Below are 21,283 nucleotides of genomic sequence, written 5' to 3' on the forward strand. Positions count from 1 at the left end.
TTTCCTCACTTCTTTTCTTCCTTTGGTTCCCCTTTCTTTCTTTGGTGTGATCAAGACATGAGGGTATGTGTGGGTATGTGAGAGTGTACATGCATGTGTATGAGAGAGTGAATGGTCTTTTTTTTTCAGTTAATGCGTATTTTTTCTTAAGGGTTTTAGATTTTTATTTCTTTATTTTTAAAAAGTGGGGAAGAGAAGAAGGGGAATGTCGATGTACAAGAGAAACATCAGTTGGTTGCCTCTCCCGCACCCCAACTGGGAGCCTGGCCTGAAACCCAGGCACGTGCTCTCACTGGGAATCAGCCATCAACCTTTAGGTTCGCAGGCTGGCATTCAATCCACTGAGCCACACCAGCCAGGGCTTTTTCTTATGGATTTTAAAGCGCTTTATATATTAAGGAATAAGTTCCAGATATCAATCTAGCATTTATCACCGTGTTGCACATTCCCCCAGTTTGATTGTAGCCTGCTAATTTTGTATTGATTCTACAGAAATAATGAATTATAAACAATCAGGTCTGTTGTGGAGAGCCTATATGAAAACAAAAACACATTTTTGATGGGGCACTAAGGGAGACTAAGCAGACACAGCAAGAAGTACAATTTATAGTGGGCTGGATTGGGAGTAAAAGGGAGAAAACTGTACTTGAACAATGATTAAAATAAAAAAAAAAGAAACACAATTTATAATCCTTGATTAATCCTCAGGGGGAAAAACAGCTTGGAAGAACATTGTTTAACATAGCACTTTACATAGAATTAAGTGATTTATCATGTGATTTTAAAATGTCGTAAGAATTATATGGCACAAAACTTGAAAACAGTGTTATCATTGTACATATATTTCAAATAAGGTGAGATGAGGTTTTTAAGAGTTTACTAGAAAAGTTATGTGTTTTCTCAGAATTATTTAATTTACAAAATGTAATTGTTTATATTTGAACTTTACTGCACAATAAATTTTTTAATGAGCCTACAATGTAGTTAACAGTACATAGTGGTTTTTAATTTCTGGAAACATACTTTCTTTAAAGTCACTTAACATGCATAACCTGTAATAAAATTTACATTTTTGTGTGAGTTCATATTCTCAATACCTATCTTCTCTTGAAAATATGTTTTTAGCAAGTTAAAAGAAATATAATACCATGTAATGCTGACTATTGTGTACTTAAATACAATAAAAAACAGTGGAAGTGGATTTAATTTTTTACTTAACTAAGGTTTTAATAGCTGGGATGATTACATGCAAATGAACAGCTGTGTCTTCAGCACCACAAGCTTAAATTAAGGTCCCCAAGTCCCATAGCTTTTACATTCCATGACATGTTAGCAAGAAACTTACAAATATAGAAAGGCTCATGTTCTAAGATGGAACACAATCCATATAATATCCGTGATTAGTAAAGCAAATGAAATTCATTCCAACAGCAGGCTCTTTAAAAGAAATAGGAAATGATGAAAGAGTAAAAAAGGAAGAAGGAACTAATCTGTTCCTGTTAAAGTTGAATAGCAATAAAAACAAACCATTTCATCATTTTTAGCAGTATTGAAGAAATTGATGTAGAGTTGATTTTAATTCTCCTGCATAGTTAATCTAATTATTTTAAATTTCTCATTTTGATTTAATATGAAATATTTTCACTTAGCCCTTGCTCAGACTATTTCTCTGACAACACTTAATGGTACAAACTTTTAAGCCAGGTGAGTTTTTTCCTTATTTTCATTTTTATAAATGAGAAATATGAGAAAAAATGAGTGAATACTTCAAATTTATAAGAAGCTCTTCAAATTAAGATTTGGTTATCACTGTCATAGGATAGCATAGTGAATGTTTTCTAATAAAAATAATTATTAAACTTTATAATCTGTTGTATCAAATATAATTTCAGTTTTGCTGGAAGTTTGCTGAATCTAAGAGTGAAGAATACTCAGTATGAAAAGGATGATGTATCTTGATTCTTTACCAATAGTATCAGTGTCTTTTTCTTAATAAAATAACAATTTAAAAATAATTTTCTAATTATATTTAGAAGATGTCATAATCAGGCCATTCTTTATCTATACTTAAAAATTACATAAAAATTTAAACCACATTTGTGTATAGCTTCAGTTAATCATATTTCCAGTGAATTGTTCATTAAAAAGAAAATCATATAGTTGGCATACATCTGCCCATACTTCTGTGTGTTGTGCATGTACATATATTCTACTTTTTCATTTGCAGTTAAATTCTCATCTAGCCTTTTGTCTCTGGTACTTGTATAACTGTGTGCCATTGTGTGCCCTCTTTATTTTTTCTGGTCCTAGATTAGCAAAATAATGTTATTAGCAGCTTCAGGGCAATGGTAATAGGAATTATTTCCAATGTTAAGGTGCTTTATATCTTTTTTTTAATATCTCAGTTCTCTATTCTACAAATAATAGTAAATTGCCACTTTTAAAATTATAAGGTGAGTACTTCTAATATGAATGTGATCTGTGGTATTTTAGCTTTGGAGAGGATGTTCTGAAAAACTACTTATTTGGACAGGATGATAAAAGGTATCATGGTAAAAAAAATTTATACAAAAGTTAAATGGGTTTCCTTAATATAAGACTTCATATTTTTAATATGCTAATTAATATACACTATGAATCATTCGGAAAGGAGAATTTTAAAAGTGGTCTTCCCCCCCTCAAAAGTACTTGACCAGATATTTCTTTTTATTATAAAACACATTGTAGGGGAAGTGTTATGTAAAATATAATTAGAGAAGTGCTAGACTAGCATTTGGGGGGTTAATACTTTTTAAAATATCTTACATCTTTTTCTTCAACTTATCTAAAATGGGATGCTTGTATAGCACAATTATGTATTTTTATTTCAAAAAATACTTCTCCCAATTCCTAAATTTTCTTGTAAGTGGAAACTTCAAAACTTTTACCTATATAGTCATGTTATTCAACTCATAATAGTAACTGGTTTTCTTGTAAATACTTTGTAATCGGGGTTCTTCCTGTCTTTCCATTTTCCCTTTGAACTTTTTTCCAATTATATGGAACTACTTACAGGATGTGGTTCTAACAGACCTTTTTTCCCTCAGACTTCTTTATCTTTACACACATAGTTCTCTCTTCCTTGAATGCCCCTTCTTTCTTCACTTCTGAAGAAATCTTGCTTCATATGATTGAGAACTCAGGTTAATGTGACCCATTTGGTGGAACTTGACTGAGCTCTAATACCTGCCATCTATTTATACATCTAGGCATCAGTTATTAAATCATAAATATTAAGCATTTGACAAGCATGAATATGTATGCCAGGATGATATGGGTTAAGGCTGAAAAATAAAAAACATAAAAACAAAGATCTCACATTCTTATGGACTGAACAGATTAGTGAATAGCCAAATAGTTGCAATTTGAGGAAGTACAGAGTGCTGTCTGTACCTCTGGCATGAGCACTTAACTTAGACTGGAAACTAGGGAACACTTTGGGAAACTGATAATTGTCCTGGAATTTGATAGATAAATAGGAGTTACTGAGGCAAAGGATAAATGCAGGTAGAGCATCTAAGAGAAGAGTTAAAAACAGGGACGTACTTACATGAAAGTAGATGGATGTCAAGCAGACTTTGATAAATATGTGGTATAGTAGTTATATAGTATTACCATACTGCTTTATATTACCAAATACCATGGCTTCGAGGACTGTAAGGCTGAACTCCGAGGCCATGTTGCAGTTGTCTGGCTAATAGGATAGTGACCTGGTATGTTCTTAACACTTTATAAGTCACACATACTGAGTTTCTTTCTCTGTAATGTAGCCATATAACTATACAATATAAATGAATCCCTATCTGTGTTTTCATAAGAGAGTAAATTTTCAAGATTCTTTGAACAGATCAGTTATGTATACCTCTTTGGCTAACATGATACCTGAGGGGCACAGGAGTGTATAAAGTCCACGTGTATTTTACTCTCAGTATTTGACTGCTCAGAATAGTCAGAGTCCTTGTGAATGTTCTGACAGACCACACACTACTGTTACCCATGGACTGTATCACTTTATTATTTTCTTGAGTTACACATAAAGACTAGTAGCCTGTAGACTACTTTAAAGTTGCATTATTAGAAAATAGACACAGAAGGAAAACAAGTTATTATATCTTTAACATTCATACTTTTATGGATAGTTCTAGGTTCTCTAATTTTTTAAAAAGATTTTATTTATTTATTTTTAGAAAGGGAAGGGAGGGAGATAGAGAAAGAGAGAGAAACATCAATGTGCAGTTGCTGGGGGTTATGGCCTGCAACCCAGGCATGTACCTTGGCTGGAAATCGAACCTGAGACACTTTGGTTCACAGCCTGCACTCAATCCACTGAGCTACGCCAGCCAGGGGTGGTTCTCTAATTTTAAATATGCTCAAAGGATTTACAACAAGATAAAGTAAATTTTTAAGATAATTATTTCTTTTAAATCAATTCACAAGAATGTTCTATATTTGTTTATTTAATATTCCCAGAGTCAAACTGCCTTTTCTTTAAGCTTATTGAGTGACACTAGTTAATAGAATTATGTAGGTTTCAAGTGTACGATTCTGTGATATATCATCTGTATATTGCGTTGCGTGCCCACCTCCCAGAGTCTTCTTCCATTACCATGTATTTGACTCCCTTTACACTTCCCTACCTCACCACCCCCGCTTCCCTCTGGTAGCAAACAAAAACTCGTAAAGACACAGAAGACAGTATGTTGGTTAGCCTGTCTTTTATAGATCTTATTCAGAAAAAAAGTTTTTGTGATTTAGACAAATTTACTCTTAGTGTCAATTTTTGTTGTGTTTATTTATGTGTCTTTGATATTTCAGTTTGATAATATACTATACCTTCTGAAAACCTAAGCAAATGTCTACAATCTTGACTTAACAGTATTTTCCTAGTAGGAAAATAGTAGGGACAGTTTTACTCTAAATTAAGTTATTTTGTTATTATAGTAATAAATGACAATTATGTTATTTTCCAAATAATTTGATTACAGATATTTATAAAATAATGGTTTTTCTGGGCCTATTAGAGACTCATCTGGTAAATAAAACTTTTCATGGCCCGTTAGAAATACCCTATATGGGAGGACCCCCCCAAACAGAATGTATTTATTAAAAAATTATATAATTATTCATATGTATTTTAACTTCAGTCACCTTAAAAACACTCTCCATTTGAGGCAATACACCTGTTGAGGCATTTTGTCCATTGATTTCCTTTGAGAACTTTTTTCATCCAGGGAAACAAAAAAAAAGTTGCTTGAGGCAAGATTGGTGAATAGAGAAGCTGGGGCCACAAGGGTCATGTGGTTTTTGGTCAAAAAGTGCTGAACACTCAGTGCAGTGTGGGCAGGTGGGCTTATAAATCAGCCATATGAAAAGGGCAAACACAAAGAAATTCCCTGAAGCTGAATGCAGCCAGCCTGTCACAATGCCAGGTGATAAACTGATATATTTGGGTTCCTAGAACACTCACCTAATGGGGGAAGCCTGTAATACAAGGGGCTTGCCATCCAGAGAAGATAATTTCCTTTTTTTAGAGTCTCCTTTTATATTAGTTCTTTCTTCTTTCTTTATCTATTAAACAGAGCCAACCTTTTAAAGTCATTTATTTTATAATTATTAATAGACATAGTCCTAATCAATATATTGAATTTGGCTTTGTTCTAATGTATCTAGCAGGATTTGGTGGAATAACTTAATTGATAAGGACATTTATTTGTTGTCTTAGCAGTGTGTGGCTTTGGCATTCTAAGATGCCAAACCTAAAATGTCATGCTTTTGTATGCAGCAGTATTGTAGGAAAGCCTTAATTTCTGGTCAGGATTTGATGTTTTATCATTAAATGATTAAGTTAGTCAGGAATTTTCAGCTATATTCCTTGGCCATTGTAGAGAATTGGTTTACTTGAATTTTTTTCCTTTGGGAAAACTCTTGTAAAATTATTCTATAGAATTGAGTGTACCTTAGAAGGAGTAAAATAAGATAATTGGTTAAGAGGGCATTAAGCAGAGCTTTCATTACTGGGTGTTACTGAAAGGATGGGTAGAAGAGGACATAATCTTAAAATCAAATATATGGTGGATATATTTATTCATTAGTAGATTTCAGTAGAAACCATTATGTGATAATGATCCTTAATAAATAGAAAATAGTCTGGTAATGGTCCTGGGGCATAGATAATTCACCTGTTTAATACTTCTCTCTGTATAAGTTTTCCTTCTTTTGGCACTTACAATAGATTTTAATATAATCTATGTTAGATTAATAGCATCTTACTGTAATGTGGCTCATCCAAGGCCATACTTTTAATTCATTAAATTAATAAATCTTTATTAACATTCTGCTAAGTACTGGACTGGGCATACAATGGTGAACAAAATAGGCAAGGTTTCTGCCCCCTTGGACCTTTTGTCCTGGTGGAGAGAGAGAATCAATGAAATAAACAAATTACAATGAAAAAAATGTTCAGATTGTGTGATAAGAGTAATGGAGAAAGTAAATAAACATACAGTGATAGTGATGGAGAGTAGGCGATTTTATTGTTATCAAGACAAAAGTGCCACTCTGGGAAAACCAAGAGGAAAAGTGCTCCTAGGTAGGGGAAAAAGGCCTAAGTGTGAACAAGCTTGGCATGTTGCAGGAACTAAAAAAGACTCAACTCCCTGGAGTGAGGAAAAAGAGACGGAGAGTAATATGAGATGAGCACTGACGACTAAGCAGAGGCCAAATCATGATGAGTTTTGAAAGCCAGAGTAAAGGATTTGGATTTAACTCTAAGATGAGAATACATTGGTTTTAAACATTGGTAAATTGCATATAATTTCCATGCTCAAGAAATTACTTTGAGCAAAAGGTTGATTTGTAGAGGTATAATAAGGGAAGCAGGCTATTGTAGTGGTTCTTTTAGAGACAGTGATGGCTTGGACCAGCAAGGTGTCAGGAGACAGAGAGTAAGTTAATTCATGGTATATTTTTGTGGTATTTACAACAATGGAAAAAGAAAGCCAACGAAAGAAAATGTTTCTATAAGGGGGAGGTGGTTAACTGGGGCTACTACATGAAGGGGAAAGTAAAATGCCATTCTATACCACTTGCTATATTTTCATCATTGATAAAATTTACCAGTATCCTTATCGTAATGCCTTGTGGACTGAAGACTTTCTGATTTATGTCTACCTCTCTAAACTCCTCTGTAGCCTTTGTTTCCAAAAACTTTGAAGGAATAAGAAGTGATGGCAAAGAGAGTAAGGAAAATATCTAAACCATTTGTGGCCCTGCATACCTGGTTTTGAGAGAAAAACTGCCCCAGTTGAGAGGGCTCCCGGGTCATAAAGACCTAAGAGTACTACAGCGAAATTTTTTCAAGGGGTGAAACTGAAAGGAACATTTATCAAAGAAGTTTTGGATATGGACCTTATGTTGAAACTGAGGTAACAGAGGCACAATGAAGAGGTTTAGGGAAGTGTACAGGGGGCACAGAGAAGGGTAGGGAATTAGGTCAGGTTCTGAGACAGAGCCTGTAATAATGACTGAAGAGATTCAGACTCCTGCTGGTAACTAAGGTGTGTAGGAATATAAGGAATGGTTATCTTGTATGAAGATGGGCAATTTACTTTACAGTCCAGCTTACTATTTTAAAGGTATGATGCCACTGACCTTTGTTTTATTCTCCTTAAACTGATGTGGCGGTCTTTGAGGGGGGAGGAGCAAGGGTAGTGAGAAACTGAGGTGTTGTGGTAGCCACTTGTCAGGGGATCAGTTGACTCAAGTGAACTAAATAAAGGACACATACTGAAGGACTTAATCATAGGGCCAGGATAATGAATCAGGGCAGGAGGCCAGAGACTGTAGAGAGTGGACAGCAAACCAAAGACCCAGAAATCCCTTCCACAGGAAAGGAAGCCAGAGGATGGAAGAGAGCCAGTCATCTGTCTTCACAAGGATCAGAGGCCCTTGGATGACCAGGAGTCCAAGGATCTGTCTTTAAGTAGACCAGAAATCAAGAGGACTATCCAGAGGGTCAGGAGGTTTAAGCCCATGGAGAGTTATGTATTCCTGTGATGATGCATGAATATTTCTGACAGGGAATCACTCTGTTACATCCAGGTAACATCTAACCTGGGACTCTTCCAGTTGACAGGCTTTATTCATAGCATTGTAATAATTCAGAATAACAGAGACAAAGCTAGGAGAGAGGCTTATCTGAAACAAGGATTGGAATTAAGGAAAATCATTAATAGAAACAGTTTTGCCATTTTTGGAGACATATTTTTTTAAACCTAAGGATGTAATAGGTCAGTTAAATTTAATTTGAAATATAACAGAATCTTGAAAAGTAGCGACCTGTTGAGCTGTAGTCAGACTATTAGATGTAGTATCAATTTTCATATCTCACCTGTAACGCCTGTAACTCTAATATATTCTGACATTTTTAGTTTATAATTCTTTAATAATCCATGTTGGAAAAATGAAGTGATGAGATACTCCATTGTCTGTTTATATGAGAGAATACAAAAATATTTTTAAACAAGGAATTGAAACTTTGAAGAACTGCTCAGCTTCACCTTCAGCTTCTGAGTCTTCTCTGAATATATTATTGTATGCTGAGGCTATGTATTTAAATAAGATAATTTGCAGCATGTTTTAGCACCATTTTAATAGCAAAAATACAATGTAGAGGGAGAATATAGGTTAGCAGGATGTGTTAGGTTTGTATTTTCTTTCTTGATAAAATATTGCTATTTTTTCCCAGTGCAAGAAAGGACATTTATGGAACCCACAGCTAATATCACACTTATCAGTAAAACACTGAAAACTTTTCCTCTATGATCAAGATCAAGACAAAGATGCCTGCTTTCATCATGCTATTCAACTGTTATCGGTAGTTCTAATCAGAATAATTGAACAGGGAAAATTCTTAAAATGTATCCAAATTGGAAAGACAGAAAAATATCTAATTTGCATATGACAAGATCCTGTGTATAGAAAACAACAAAAAATCTACACAGAAACTAATAGGGCTAATAAACAAATTCAGCAAAGTTTAGGGTATAAGACTAACACACAAAAATCAGTGTGTTTCTATATACCAGCAATGAAACAATCCCAAAAGGAGATTAAGAAAGCAATTCCATTTGCAGCAGCGTCTAAAAGAATAAAATACATAGGAATAAATTTAACCAAGAAGATGAAAGATTTAAGACCTAAATAAAATGGAAAATCATTCATAAGTAGGAAGACTTAATATTGTTAAGATATCAATACTAACCAGACCAATCTACAGATTTAATTAAATCCTTATTAAAATTTCAACAGCCTTTTTTTCCTTTCAAGAATGGAAAACCCAATTCTCATATTCATATGAAATTGATGAAGGGTCCTAAATAGCCAAAGCAATCTTGAAAAAGAACAAAGTTAGGGACTCACTTTCCAATTTCAAAAATTAATACAATGCTATAGTAATCAAGACAAAACTGTGGTAGTGACATGTAAGAATAGATGTATAGATCAATGGAATATAATTAAGTCTAGAAATAAACCCTTATATCTGAAGGTACTTGCAAATCATGTATATGATGAGGCTTTAACAACTAGAATGTATAAAGAACTCCTAGAACTCAACAACAAAAAGACAACCAAAGGGTGTGTATACACATTTCTCTACATAACATATACAAATGGCCAGTAAGCAGTGAAAAGGTGCTCATCATTAGTCATTGAGGGAATGTAAACCAAAATTGCACCTGAAACCCATTAAGATTTTTTATTAAAAAATGATAACTTTAGTGAGCATGTGGAAAAAATGGAACCTGTGTGCATTAATGGTGGAAATATAAAATGGTACAGCTCTTCCTCAAAAAGCTACATATAGAATTACCATATAACCCCTCAGTCTCACATGTATATATCCAAGAGATTTGAAAAAAGGGACCTAAGCAGATAATTGTACACTACTGTTCATTGCACCATTATTCACAATAGCCAAAAGGTGGAAACAACCAAAGTGTTCATCAGCAGATGACTGGATAATAAAAATGTGGTATATTCATAAAATGGAAAATTATTCAGCTATAGAAAGTAATAAAATTCTGATTTATGCATGAAGAAAATATTATATTAAGTGAAGTAAGCTAGACAAAATAGGACAAATGGAGAGTGAGTGATTCAACTTACATGAAATATCTAAAATAGGCAAATTTTTAGGAACAGACATTGGAATTTACAAGGGAAATTGGGATAGAGATTTTTTTTTTCTTAATGGTTATAGACTTTCTGTTTGGAGTGATAAAGTGTTGGAAATAGTGGTGATATTTATACACCTTGTAATGCAATTATTGCTGCTGAATTGTACACGTAAAAATGATTTAAATGGCAAATTATATAACTCACCACAATTTAAAAATATTTTTGGCATGTTATGTTCAGCACACATAAAGCTGCTCAAAATTAATATTTTAATAAAACATTTTAAGTAAAAGCTTACATATTCTTTTGAAATTTTTATCATTTTTCCAACCTTTACAAATTTACTTTTCAATATTCCTTCTCCCAGCAAGTTAATGGGTCAAAGTTTTTCGTGCTTCTTCTGCATTCATTTGGTACAGTAAATGAGTGTGTGATCAACAGTATGACATTTGTTATCATTCACTGACTCCCTCTTACATTCTATGGAGATGCGGGCCTTGCCTTCATATAGGACGTACGGGCTCAGGATAAGGATGGTTATTTTTTTAATAACTCTGTTTTTAAATTATGGAATAAAGGCTGGTTAAACTTGGCTAATGCATTAATTTATATTGGATCCCAAAGGTGATAGCTTGTGTTATACGTCGGGAGTAAGCTATCAGCAGCGATGTTCATCTTCTTGCTCTCAGCGTATAGTGGCAGCACTCCTCAGATTTGTTACCGTCTGCATGTCAAGTGACACGTTTTCTCTTTACCTTTGAATGCCTTTGATTAGCTATACATGCCACCGCTTGTCTCACTTCTGAGCTTTTTAGCTTAATTTGATATCACATTTGTTGCAAGCTGTTTTTTCAGCTTCCAAGCACGATTCCTAAAATTCTGCAAGTGAATTCCTATTATATAAGTTATAGCTACAAAAATTCCAAGTGCCATTTTTCTTAATGCAGGTATTTAAGAGTGTCAAAATCTGTGTCAAAAATGGTGACACAGAGAATGGAGGCAAAGTGAGGAATTCTATTTTATATATTCATACAAAAATATAATTAAATTTTAAATGAAATGTAGTCATGGCAATTTTATATTTCTATAATCTATGATGGAAGTTAAAAGGTAATAATATTGACTGAACTCGGATTGTGGTAATCCTGAATTTAGCATAGATCTGTGCTAAAAATTAATGAAAACTTGTCATCATCATAATTGTTGGTAGGACCTTTGGCATCACCTCATAATTTAAAAACTGGGAATGAATTTATATATATATATATATATAAATGAACTTATATAAATGAATTAATATATATGTTAAATGAATGTGTGTGTATCTGCAGTTATCATTGTTAAATAGAATTTTCAGATATTTCTCCTTTCATACTTGAAGCTTCTTCAAAAGGTAGTGTCCTGTGCTCCCGGTGCTATTCTGTGGGCACGACTATTTTAAAGGAAATGAGTATGCCATTTTCATTCATGGGACAGAGAATGAGTTAGAAATTGGACACCTACTCTGATTCCCATTCTCTCATTTTAAGTTCTTTGAAAAAGTATGAGTACTTTTAAGAAGTTATTTTTATTTAAGTATGGTTGACATACAGTATTGTATTAGTTGCAGGTGTATACCATAAGGATCCAGTAGTTACACATCTTACAATGGGATCACCACACAGTCTAGTAACATCTGTGCACACTCATCGCAGTATTATTGGCTGTATTCTCCATTCACCTTTTTAACACATTTTTAAAAATATGAGTACTTTTAGATTTTTCTGAAAAGTATATTTTGGCTTCACTGAGTATACTTTAATGTTAAAGCATGCTTTATAAATGGAGACTAAGCCTTCAAATATTAGCTTGGGACTAAAGCATGCTATAATGGCGCTTTGCAAATTTTTACAGTTTAGAACTAGAGACATGATTGTGTAAAGATTTAATCACTTGGAAAGCAAAAGCAATTTTTGCTTTTATCATAAGTTGTCAATTCCTATGATTTCTTTTTTAAGGCTCTCCTTGAGATAGTGTATTTTCCCCTTAGTAATAATTATAGGGTGGGAGGAAGCATTATCAAATGTGCATAATTGCAAAATGGTATGAAAGCTACGATTACAAATTGAACTTACTTTTGGTGGCCATTTCCTAAGTGCTTTTGTTGATCTGAAAGCTTACTCTAAAAAATTGTTAATAGCCCACACCGTTAGTAACTATCTCATTTGGTGGTGTGTTCTTGGCAAAGAAGTGTCACTCATTTATTTTATGCCAACTTTGGAATAAATCTGTTAAGTGAAATTAAGGATATGACTCCGTGTATTTTTTTAAATGATCAAACTTGGGTGAAAATTATTTTTCCATCATTAAGCTGAAACACATATGACTTTCTGAAATGGATACAATTTGGTAGCTGACCTGACATTACATTTTCAGAAGTTATGTGTTGTAATGGAAAGAATGCGGTATTTGACAAAACTTTATTTCTTTCTGCATTTGTTAGTTGTGTCCTGATCAACTGTTTTTGAAATCGGAGATAATGTTATCTGCCCTGCTTATTGTAAGTGTTAAATAGTATACAGTATTATAAATTATATAATGCATTAATCACATTAATATACTACATATGTATATTATAACAAGTATTTTTGTAAATCATAAGTGGTTTATATAAGAAAGTATAATCACTGTTTAAAGCACTCAACTTAGAATATTGTGAGACATAAAATTGTGTACAATGTTAAGTTAGCTTTTCCCTATGGATATAGGGACATGGAAAGAAACCAAGTCAAGCGAAAGAATGTGTGGGTGTGAATTTCAGAGGGGACCTTTAAACTGGCTTCATTTTTTTGAAAATGGTAAAGCATACTCTCCCCTGAAAGAATGTAATGCTGTATTTGTATACCTAGCAAACCCTTAAATATTCATAAATGGGACTTTTATTAATGTAATTACCCTAAATACCTTTAAATGGGTCTTTTACTGATGAAATTACATCAATAAATATAACCTAACAAATGCATGTAAATCATCTGTTTATAGAGGCATTAATAAGAATAGAGGTTTCTCATCTGTAGATTATTACAGATGATACATATTTAAGAAACGGTAATGTTATCTGTTGAAAGGTAATACGTTAAAAGAAAGACATGTATTTTTAGCATTAGAATCTTTTAAAAATTTGATGTTAAATTTATCATTCCTGTTACTGTAATTCTCAACCTTTAAAATAATTTACATTTTGTTCTTTCTAACCATGAAATTGTAATGTGATATCATTGATTGATATTCTGTACTTTTAAAAGTTAAACTAAAGGAAAGCCAATGATCTAATGCTTATGCTTTTGTTAAATCACAAAGACATACAAGTAATTAACCTACCTTGATTATAGATTGGAAATAGTGAGATACTAATTGCAAGTTGCTTTCTTCATTTAAAAATGATAACTGTCTTTTTAGTTTTAAAAATAAAAATGCCTACATATAGTTTTAAACCTTAAGAGGGCATTAAAGGAATGTTTTACCTGTTGACACTAACCTCAAATTCAGGAAAAGAAAAGATTTTTCAAAGATCAAGCTTTTCCTATAGTTATCATTAGGGACCTATTTGCTGGTAGTTTATATAATTTCAATACCCTTGCTTAGTTGATTATCAAGCCATTGAGGACTAGAAGCAGCAAAGTAAGAGTAAAGAGGGGAGCTGCTAGAATCAAATATACCAACAAACAGAATGGATAAGTGAGAGTTGGGGAAGAATATGAAAACTGATAGAATATGCACTAATCACAGAGTGCCATTGGTGCAAGGATAAGCAGACCCAAAGAAATCTCAATGTTACTTACTGCCCAGAAATATATAGTTGAGCCCATGAATTGTGGAAATGTTAAATGTACTTAAAAATTTGTAACAAAATGGGAGATATTTCTTAAAGTGATAGAAACTAAATGTTATGTTGAAAGAAATAAGCTGCATTCATTCAGAAGAATATTAGCCAAAAGAAGCCACGGGCGAGAGTCTACAGGAGCTGAGCAGGGCTGTTGAGGATAGGCCATGGCAGACCTCACTCATCCATAGAGTCACCAGGACTTGGAGCTGACTCAATGGCACACAATACACAGAACTAGCCGTTTTCTTGCTGTAAAATTTTTCTGTATGTCATGGTTTGTTTTAAATCTCAGTTTTTGCCTATTACATTACTAAAGGCCTCTCTCGGTTCTTTTGAGGTAAAAATGTCTATAGTCTGTCATGTAATTCTATTAGGATTTTTGGAATTTTTCATTTTGAAATGTTTCACTGGCACTCATCCAACAAAATTTCTCGCTCAGTTGACATTAACACTTCTTAAAGATTTACATACTTTCATTCTTATCAGAAGGCACTGAGTTATAATCTCAATAAGAGTATATATTGATGTATTTTCTTACCTCAGAAAAAGTTCACTAATTTTCATTATATTTGACAGTTGGAAAAATGTGGATCAAGTCATTAGTATATGCCCATTATTCTATACTAGATTCATTCTGGTTGAAATAGGTCTCAGATATATAAAAAGTTTTAGAGTATATTTGAGAGCACAGCAAAAATTATTCCTTTTTTTCAAATTTTATTCTGTGAGTTAGATTACATTTTTAAAGTTGGTCTATTTTTTTTTCCTATCCTGGGAAGAAAAAAAATTGAATTATTCATTATTTCTGCTGTATATTTCTTTTCATTGAGTATTCTTTTTTATAGCCATGGTAATTTATAACAAGTTTTTGAAGTTATTTCCCAAAATGTATCTTATTTTGCATATATTAGATCTAAGCGATTTTATAAACCCAAAGAGGATTACTAGTTTTATGGACATTTTATACATAAAAGATCTTAAAATCTAATATGTTATTTATTTACTTGTTTGTTTATTTATTTATTTATTATTCTTAGAGAGGGGGAAGGGAGGGAAAAAGAGAGGGAGAGAAACATCAATGCAAGAGAAGAACATCAACGGGTTGCCTCTCAAATGTGCCCCTACTGGTGACCAAACCTGCAACCAGACACGTGCCCTGACCAGGAATCAAACCAGTGGCCATTAGCTTTGCTGGTCAATGCCCAACCCACTGAGTCACACCAGTCAGGGCTAATATGTTTTTAATACAGAGAGGAGAAATTTAGACTTAGAGGGTTATTCTTTTATTCAAAAAATACTTTTTGAATATGTGCATTGAGGACACAGTAGTGAACATGACATGTAAGATTCCTTTCATTCTTTAATTTTATTTTCGTCTTTGTTTATCCTGTTATTGTCCCCTAAGTTTCTTAGTAGCACTGATTGCATATCTTCCAAATATTTTATTTTATGTATAGTGTTTGTCTACATGAGATATGAACTCCATGAAAGTACAGGATTTTTTTGTTTTATTGCTGTATCTTCAGCTTGTAATATAGTACTTCACAGTGGGTAGGGACTCAATACATTTTTGCCAAATAAATGAATTGAATAAATTGAAGACCGGGAGAGTGTAGTTTCTTGAAAGTCAAGTGTTTTTTAGAACAAAATGGCCAACTATGTCAAATGTTGCTGAAAGGATTAAACAGCATAAAGACATGAAGATTAGATTTACCCAGGTACAGCTGTGATTAATGATTTCAGTGCCGCGGTGGGACAAAAACCTTACTGCAGTGTACGTAAGAAAAAAGGAATGGATCTTGAGGCGGTAGAAACTATCTGCATATAGAGAGAGAGAAGGAGTTCTGAGGCATATGCAAATTGATCTGTAACTGATGAGGGTGTGAGATCAGTGAGGGCTTTAAAATGTTTTGTTATGAAAATTTTAAATATACGTAAAAGAATAAACAGTACAATGAACCCTTTATAGACTTCATTTACAGCAACAATATCAAGATCTGGGTGTACCAATCTCATTTTTGTTGTTGTTAGAAATCTTTTGAATCAAATCCAGTCATTTTAACGGTATATACTTCAGTTTTCATGTTTAAGAAAAAAATAGCACTTTCTTATACAACCTGATGTCATAATCACACCTGTTAAAATTAACAGTAATTGTTTGATACAATCTAATACCTTGTTCTAATCAGATTACCACAGTTATGTTGGCTTCTTCATGGTGGCATTAAATTTATTTCTCTGTTTTCAGTATTAGTTGTGAACTGCAATACAAGGTAAATATTTGGTTGGTTTTAGGTTCGGCTTTTTTGGGACACACCTTTTAATTGGTGCCCTGTGCTTCATGTTGTATCACACCCAGAAGCCCAAAGTAGATTTTCACATTCTACTTATGCTGATATTGATCAGTGAAGTCAGATGGTGACTGACTCATTTTTTTTTATTGAGAATTTCTCATCAATCTTTCAGCTTATGGTTTTTATTTAAATCAGTTAATTTATATGGTTTGCCAAGGGATAATTTTCTAATTCTGTCTTATGGAGGGGCCTTTAAAAATTGAAGAAATTATAACGTATTTTTCTCTTGATGAGATGATCTACTGGGAAACAAAAAATTATGATGCAAAAAAGAGCTCTCATACTGGTACAAACTGTACTTGGTAGATAACAGTGAATGGGGTCTGCTGCACAACTGAGGAGGAGCAGGGACAGTTTTTGTAACTCGTACAAGGCTACAGTAGCACACAGTGAATATATTTTACCTAATTTCTATCTAAATCTTGCTATGGAGTTTGCTTGATAATTGTAACTAATTTTAGAAACATGTATTTTCATTAGATGATATTACATGTGAAGTCAAAACTTAAAACCATTTTAATTTCACTGCCTAATTTGACATTAGCCCTACTGTTCGAATTTTTGTAGTCTCTCCCTTAAAAGTACAATTTTAAATTAATGGTGTCTTATATACCTGTACCTTTACATTACAAAAAATGTGGGCGATATTTTTATGTAACTTTTTCAGCTTTCGTTGCTAGTCTATTGCAAAGAGAAGCAAATGTTACTGTTAAATAAAATGATAGATAACTGGCAGTTAAGTTTAGACACTAATGGAGCCTAAAGGCCTTTAAAATGACAAAAACAGCAACTTTTATGATTTATAGTCTCATTTTTGTTACACAGTTTGGTCATATACCTGACAGCCTTCCCTCTTTGTGACTTTTTTCTAAAAATTATAGTTCTGTGTTATCTAAGTGAAAAGGCCATTAGAGTTCAGTAAAAGAATATGACAGCATCTTTTCTGAGGATTGTAGCAATTCCCATCGGAGATACACAATCTCTTTCTTTTTGTTTTTAAAAGTAATTCTAACAGTAGTGATATAATGCAATCCTCAAAGAATATGTACTACAACTTTGAACCTATGAACTCTTCAAATTGTCTTATGCATGCTGTGCGATGTGTAGTTTTAAACAATGATTTCTAAATGGCTCAGTGATTTTCATCTAATACCTGTGTACAGTCTCATCAGTATTGGGGTTGCTGTTGTATAATATGATATGCATTCTATTAAGTTAGAATTTTAAAGCAACGTGGATTATATAATCTTTTTAGTTAACATGTTGCCATTTTTTATTTTTTAAAAAATTCCTGTTGTGGTTCAACTGATTTCCTTTTCTCTTTGGCATATCCAGCCCTCTGTAGTTTCCTCCAAGAGCAGGAATGTCCTCTGATCTACGGGTGGTTTAGTTTGCTGACTTAGGTGAGAACACTTTGCACAAACTGCATTGATGCGTTCTCATCCTTTCTGTCCGTTTATTGAACAATTAATACAACATTGTAAAGACTCCCTAGAGTATTTCTATAAACAAGATTGTTTTATCCAAGAAACACAGTGGTACATCAAGATAAACAGGGATGAAAAATGCTGACTAGGAAAAGTAGGAAATATTAAGCCTTTAAACTCACATTATGGAAAGAGTCTTTCCATCCTTACAAATGAAAGATATACTTGCTCTCTATTGAAATATTTTGTACAATTTAGGAAGCTTAGCTTTTCATAGATTAAAATATCCATTATTTAAAACATAAAAAAATTAATTGTATTCATATGATAATTCTTTCATTTCTGCTCTTAATTCTTGTTTTTGTTATCTAAGTCTTTTTTCAGTAAGAATGATAATCTTTTACTATTCTTTTAAAATTTAAAACTACTAGAAAAATGGTTATATGGCAATTAATCCTTAAAACAACATAAATTCCCCATATGTTCAAATATTTGTGATTTCACAACTTTGTCCATCAAAATATACTTTAAAAATATAGGGTGGCTTTAGAATTTTTGAAACTAGCACTGAAAGGGAATGTAAATAGGTAGGAATTAGAAGTTTTCATGTTAGTTCAAAAACAAATATTTAATGTTTAAAAATACATTTTTTATATTTTTGATTACTGATTAGTAAAGTAATATTTATTTCTGAGAAGTAAGTTTATGTGTCATGTTTGGATGCTGAAAAGATTACAGTTCAATACCAGTTTGCAACAGTGAGAATAAGGATAGTTCCAAAAATTAATCATTTATTTTTATTGCCTTTAGGCTTATCTGTAAAGTATAAAATGGATGATAGACCTGTGTGTTAGACCCAACCAGTTTTGTTTTAGTGATGTCTCACACCATATGTCTACATTGTATTCACTAGATATGAAGTAAATACTATTATCTTTTTCAATTATGACTTCAACTTTCATAAACTTACTACATTTGACTTTTAACTGATATTATCTCATTATTAAAATTACATAATAAAGGCAGTATGGATGTATTTATCCAGTAGATATTTATTGTAATGTTCAGAGACTGTCTAGGCTTTGGGGAAACTACAGCACCATACAGAATGGGCTAATTCACTATCATTTGGAGTTTGCATTCTAGTGGTAAAGTAAAAAGTAAACATAAATGTTAGGTGATGGCGTTGCAATCTATAATTAAAAGAAGACCAGGGTAAGTGAATGGGGTGGTAGAAATTCCAAAATTTACCTTCTGTGTAAACTTTCCAAAATTCTCTCTACCTACTGATTTAAATGTTCTTTTTACCCTAGACCATCTGTGTATGCTATCCATGTAGGTTTCTCCATTGTTTTTCACATCATACTGTCTTATCATTATCTGGCTTGATGTTTGTTTTTTGCCCTTAAGAGAGTGCCCTTTGAAAGCTGTGTCCATAAGTCTCCATTTGTGTGTTACCAGTTTCTAACCTTAAGTTCTTTTATAAGTGCTCATATTTGTTACGACAATGAGTGAGTGGTACTCTCAGAATTTCTAAGGTTATCTGGCTCTACTAGAATCCAAAGGCCCTTTTTGAGACAATTAGAAAAAGAAAGTAAAAAATAGTCTTACAAAAAGCATATGTATATGTTCTATTTTGTTCAATTGTAACATTTGTAATTAATTTAGAGTTCTACATTTTACATTATTGTCATTACTATATCCTGTGATACACCTTTTTTGAAAAAAAATACAAAATAAGAAACTTTTCTGAAAATTACTTTTTTATCCACAGGTACTACTGAACGAGTGTGCTTGATCCAGGGAACTGTTGAAGCACTGAATGCAGTTCATGGATTCATTGCAGAAAAAATTCGAGAAATGCCTCAAAATGTGGCCAAGACAGAACCAGTCAGCATTTTACAACCCCAGACCACCGTTAATCCAGACCGCATCAAACAAGTGAGTGTTTAGTTGAGAAATCAAAGAGAAATATTCACAGCATAGTGTGAATTCCTTATGAAAGAAGCCTTATAGTCTTAGGATATAAAGTTTTTTTCTATACATATTCAAATAAGTTGTCATTTATTTATTTAAAGACTATCAGAGTCTCTTAGATTGATCAGTTGATTGCTTGCTTGATTGATTGAATTACTCATTTATTAATGTTACCACTGAGAAGCAATTATGTGACTCATTTCTATTGTGATTTATAGATATAAATTTGATAATTTATGGGAATTTGATCTATTTAAAATTATATTACTTTTAAAATAAAGCATACAAATTGAAATGAAGCCATATGCTCAAATTTTCAAATATCACTTTTAGTATTAGTCTTCAGTATATTTACTCTATTATGCATAATATTCCTGTTTTGTTAATTTGTCATGTTCAAAAATTTTATCAACAAATATGTATAATATACTTTTGTGCCTAGAAAACAGTTGTTACAATTCAGCTATTACATTCTGTATAACTTGTATATAACACATATGTGTCATAAAGGGCCAATGTTCATTTTTAATGTGTGAGATTTTCTGTAACAAAATTTTTACTTGATAAAAGACAATGTGAGTTTTTAAGAGTGAATAATGGCTGACATGTAGGAGAAAAATGACATTTTAAAAAATATTAAATGAGGTGGTTTCTTCCCCATCAATTCACTTAAATTCTCAAATTTATTTGATACTTTATAATTATTGTTTCTGCACTTTCCCTTCTATATTAACGATTAATTTGTGATCATACTGGTAATAGACTCTGTTTTCAGAAGGAATGTATTCATCATTAATTCACAGAACATTTAATTTACAGAATATTTATGTTCACTATAATAAATTGAAATGTAGCTTATTATTAATTTCATGTTTCTGAATTGAAAGAATTAAATAGTGTTCTGAATCTAACAGTTTTACCAATATATAAGTAAATATAAGGCTGACCAAACACATACAAATGTAGAAATTATCAAATAGACAATAATAGGATAATAATTCTATTTTCTCCTAGTACCATTTAAAAAATTCTTTCATGTTTAAATTGTGAATATTTGTTATCCATATAAAATCATTGATTTTATACTCTTTGTTAATGTCAAAATACTTCCCTTTTTTTGTATACCCTTCACAATTTTGGGGGGAAGTATCTTTTAGTCTATACATTGCAGAATATAAATATTTTGAAGCTCTAAACATCAGTAGATTCTTTTATTCTTATAGCCATTATAGTTTTGGAATCTTTATTTTATTTATGCTTAGTAAATACATAGAATATTTTTTAAAACTAACACTTTCAAAGTGATAATATCACTCCATTTAGATTCTAAAACTGGGAGTTTGGTTAAAGATTAAAATCACCAGGGGCTAAGAATTTACAGACATATCCATAGGGTTATTTGACTTTGCCTTAATCCAGCCTGTCTTCCTTTTCTTTTGTAA

The 21,283-nt window shown here is 32.4% G+C and overlaps 1 protein-coding gene across 5 annotated transcripts in view; it reads left to right on the forward strand.

Annotated features, from left to right (window-relative positions):
• NOVA1 (NOVA alternative splicing regulator 1) overlaps window positions 1-21,283 on the forward strand; it is a 151,608-nt gene that overhangs the window by 90,287 nt on the left and 40,038 nt on the right. For all 5 annotated transcript variants that reach the window (XM_028505737.2, XM_028505735.2, XM_028505739.2 and 2 more), the window contains exon 3: window positions 19,639-19,805. In XM_028505737.2, coding sequence (XP_028361538.1) covers window positions 19,639-19,805 — 167 coding nt within the window. The remainder of the gene's footprint in view (window positions 1-19,638; window positions 19,806-21,283) is intronic.

This window comes from Phyllostomus discolor, chromosome 1 (assembly GCF_004126475.2).
Source record: "Phyllostomus discolor isolate MPI-MPIP mPhyDis1 chromosome 1, mPhyDis1.pri.v3, whole genome shotgun sequence".
NCBI lineage: Eukaryota > Metazoa > Chordata > Mammalia > Chiroptera > Phyllostomidae > Phyllostomus > Phyllostomus discolor.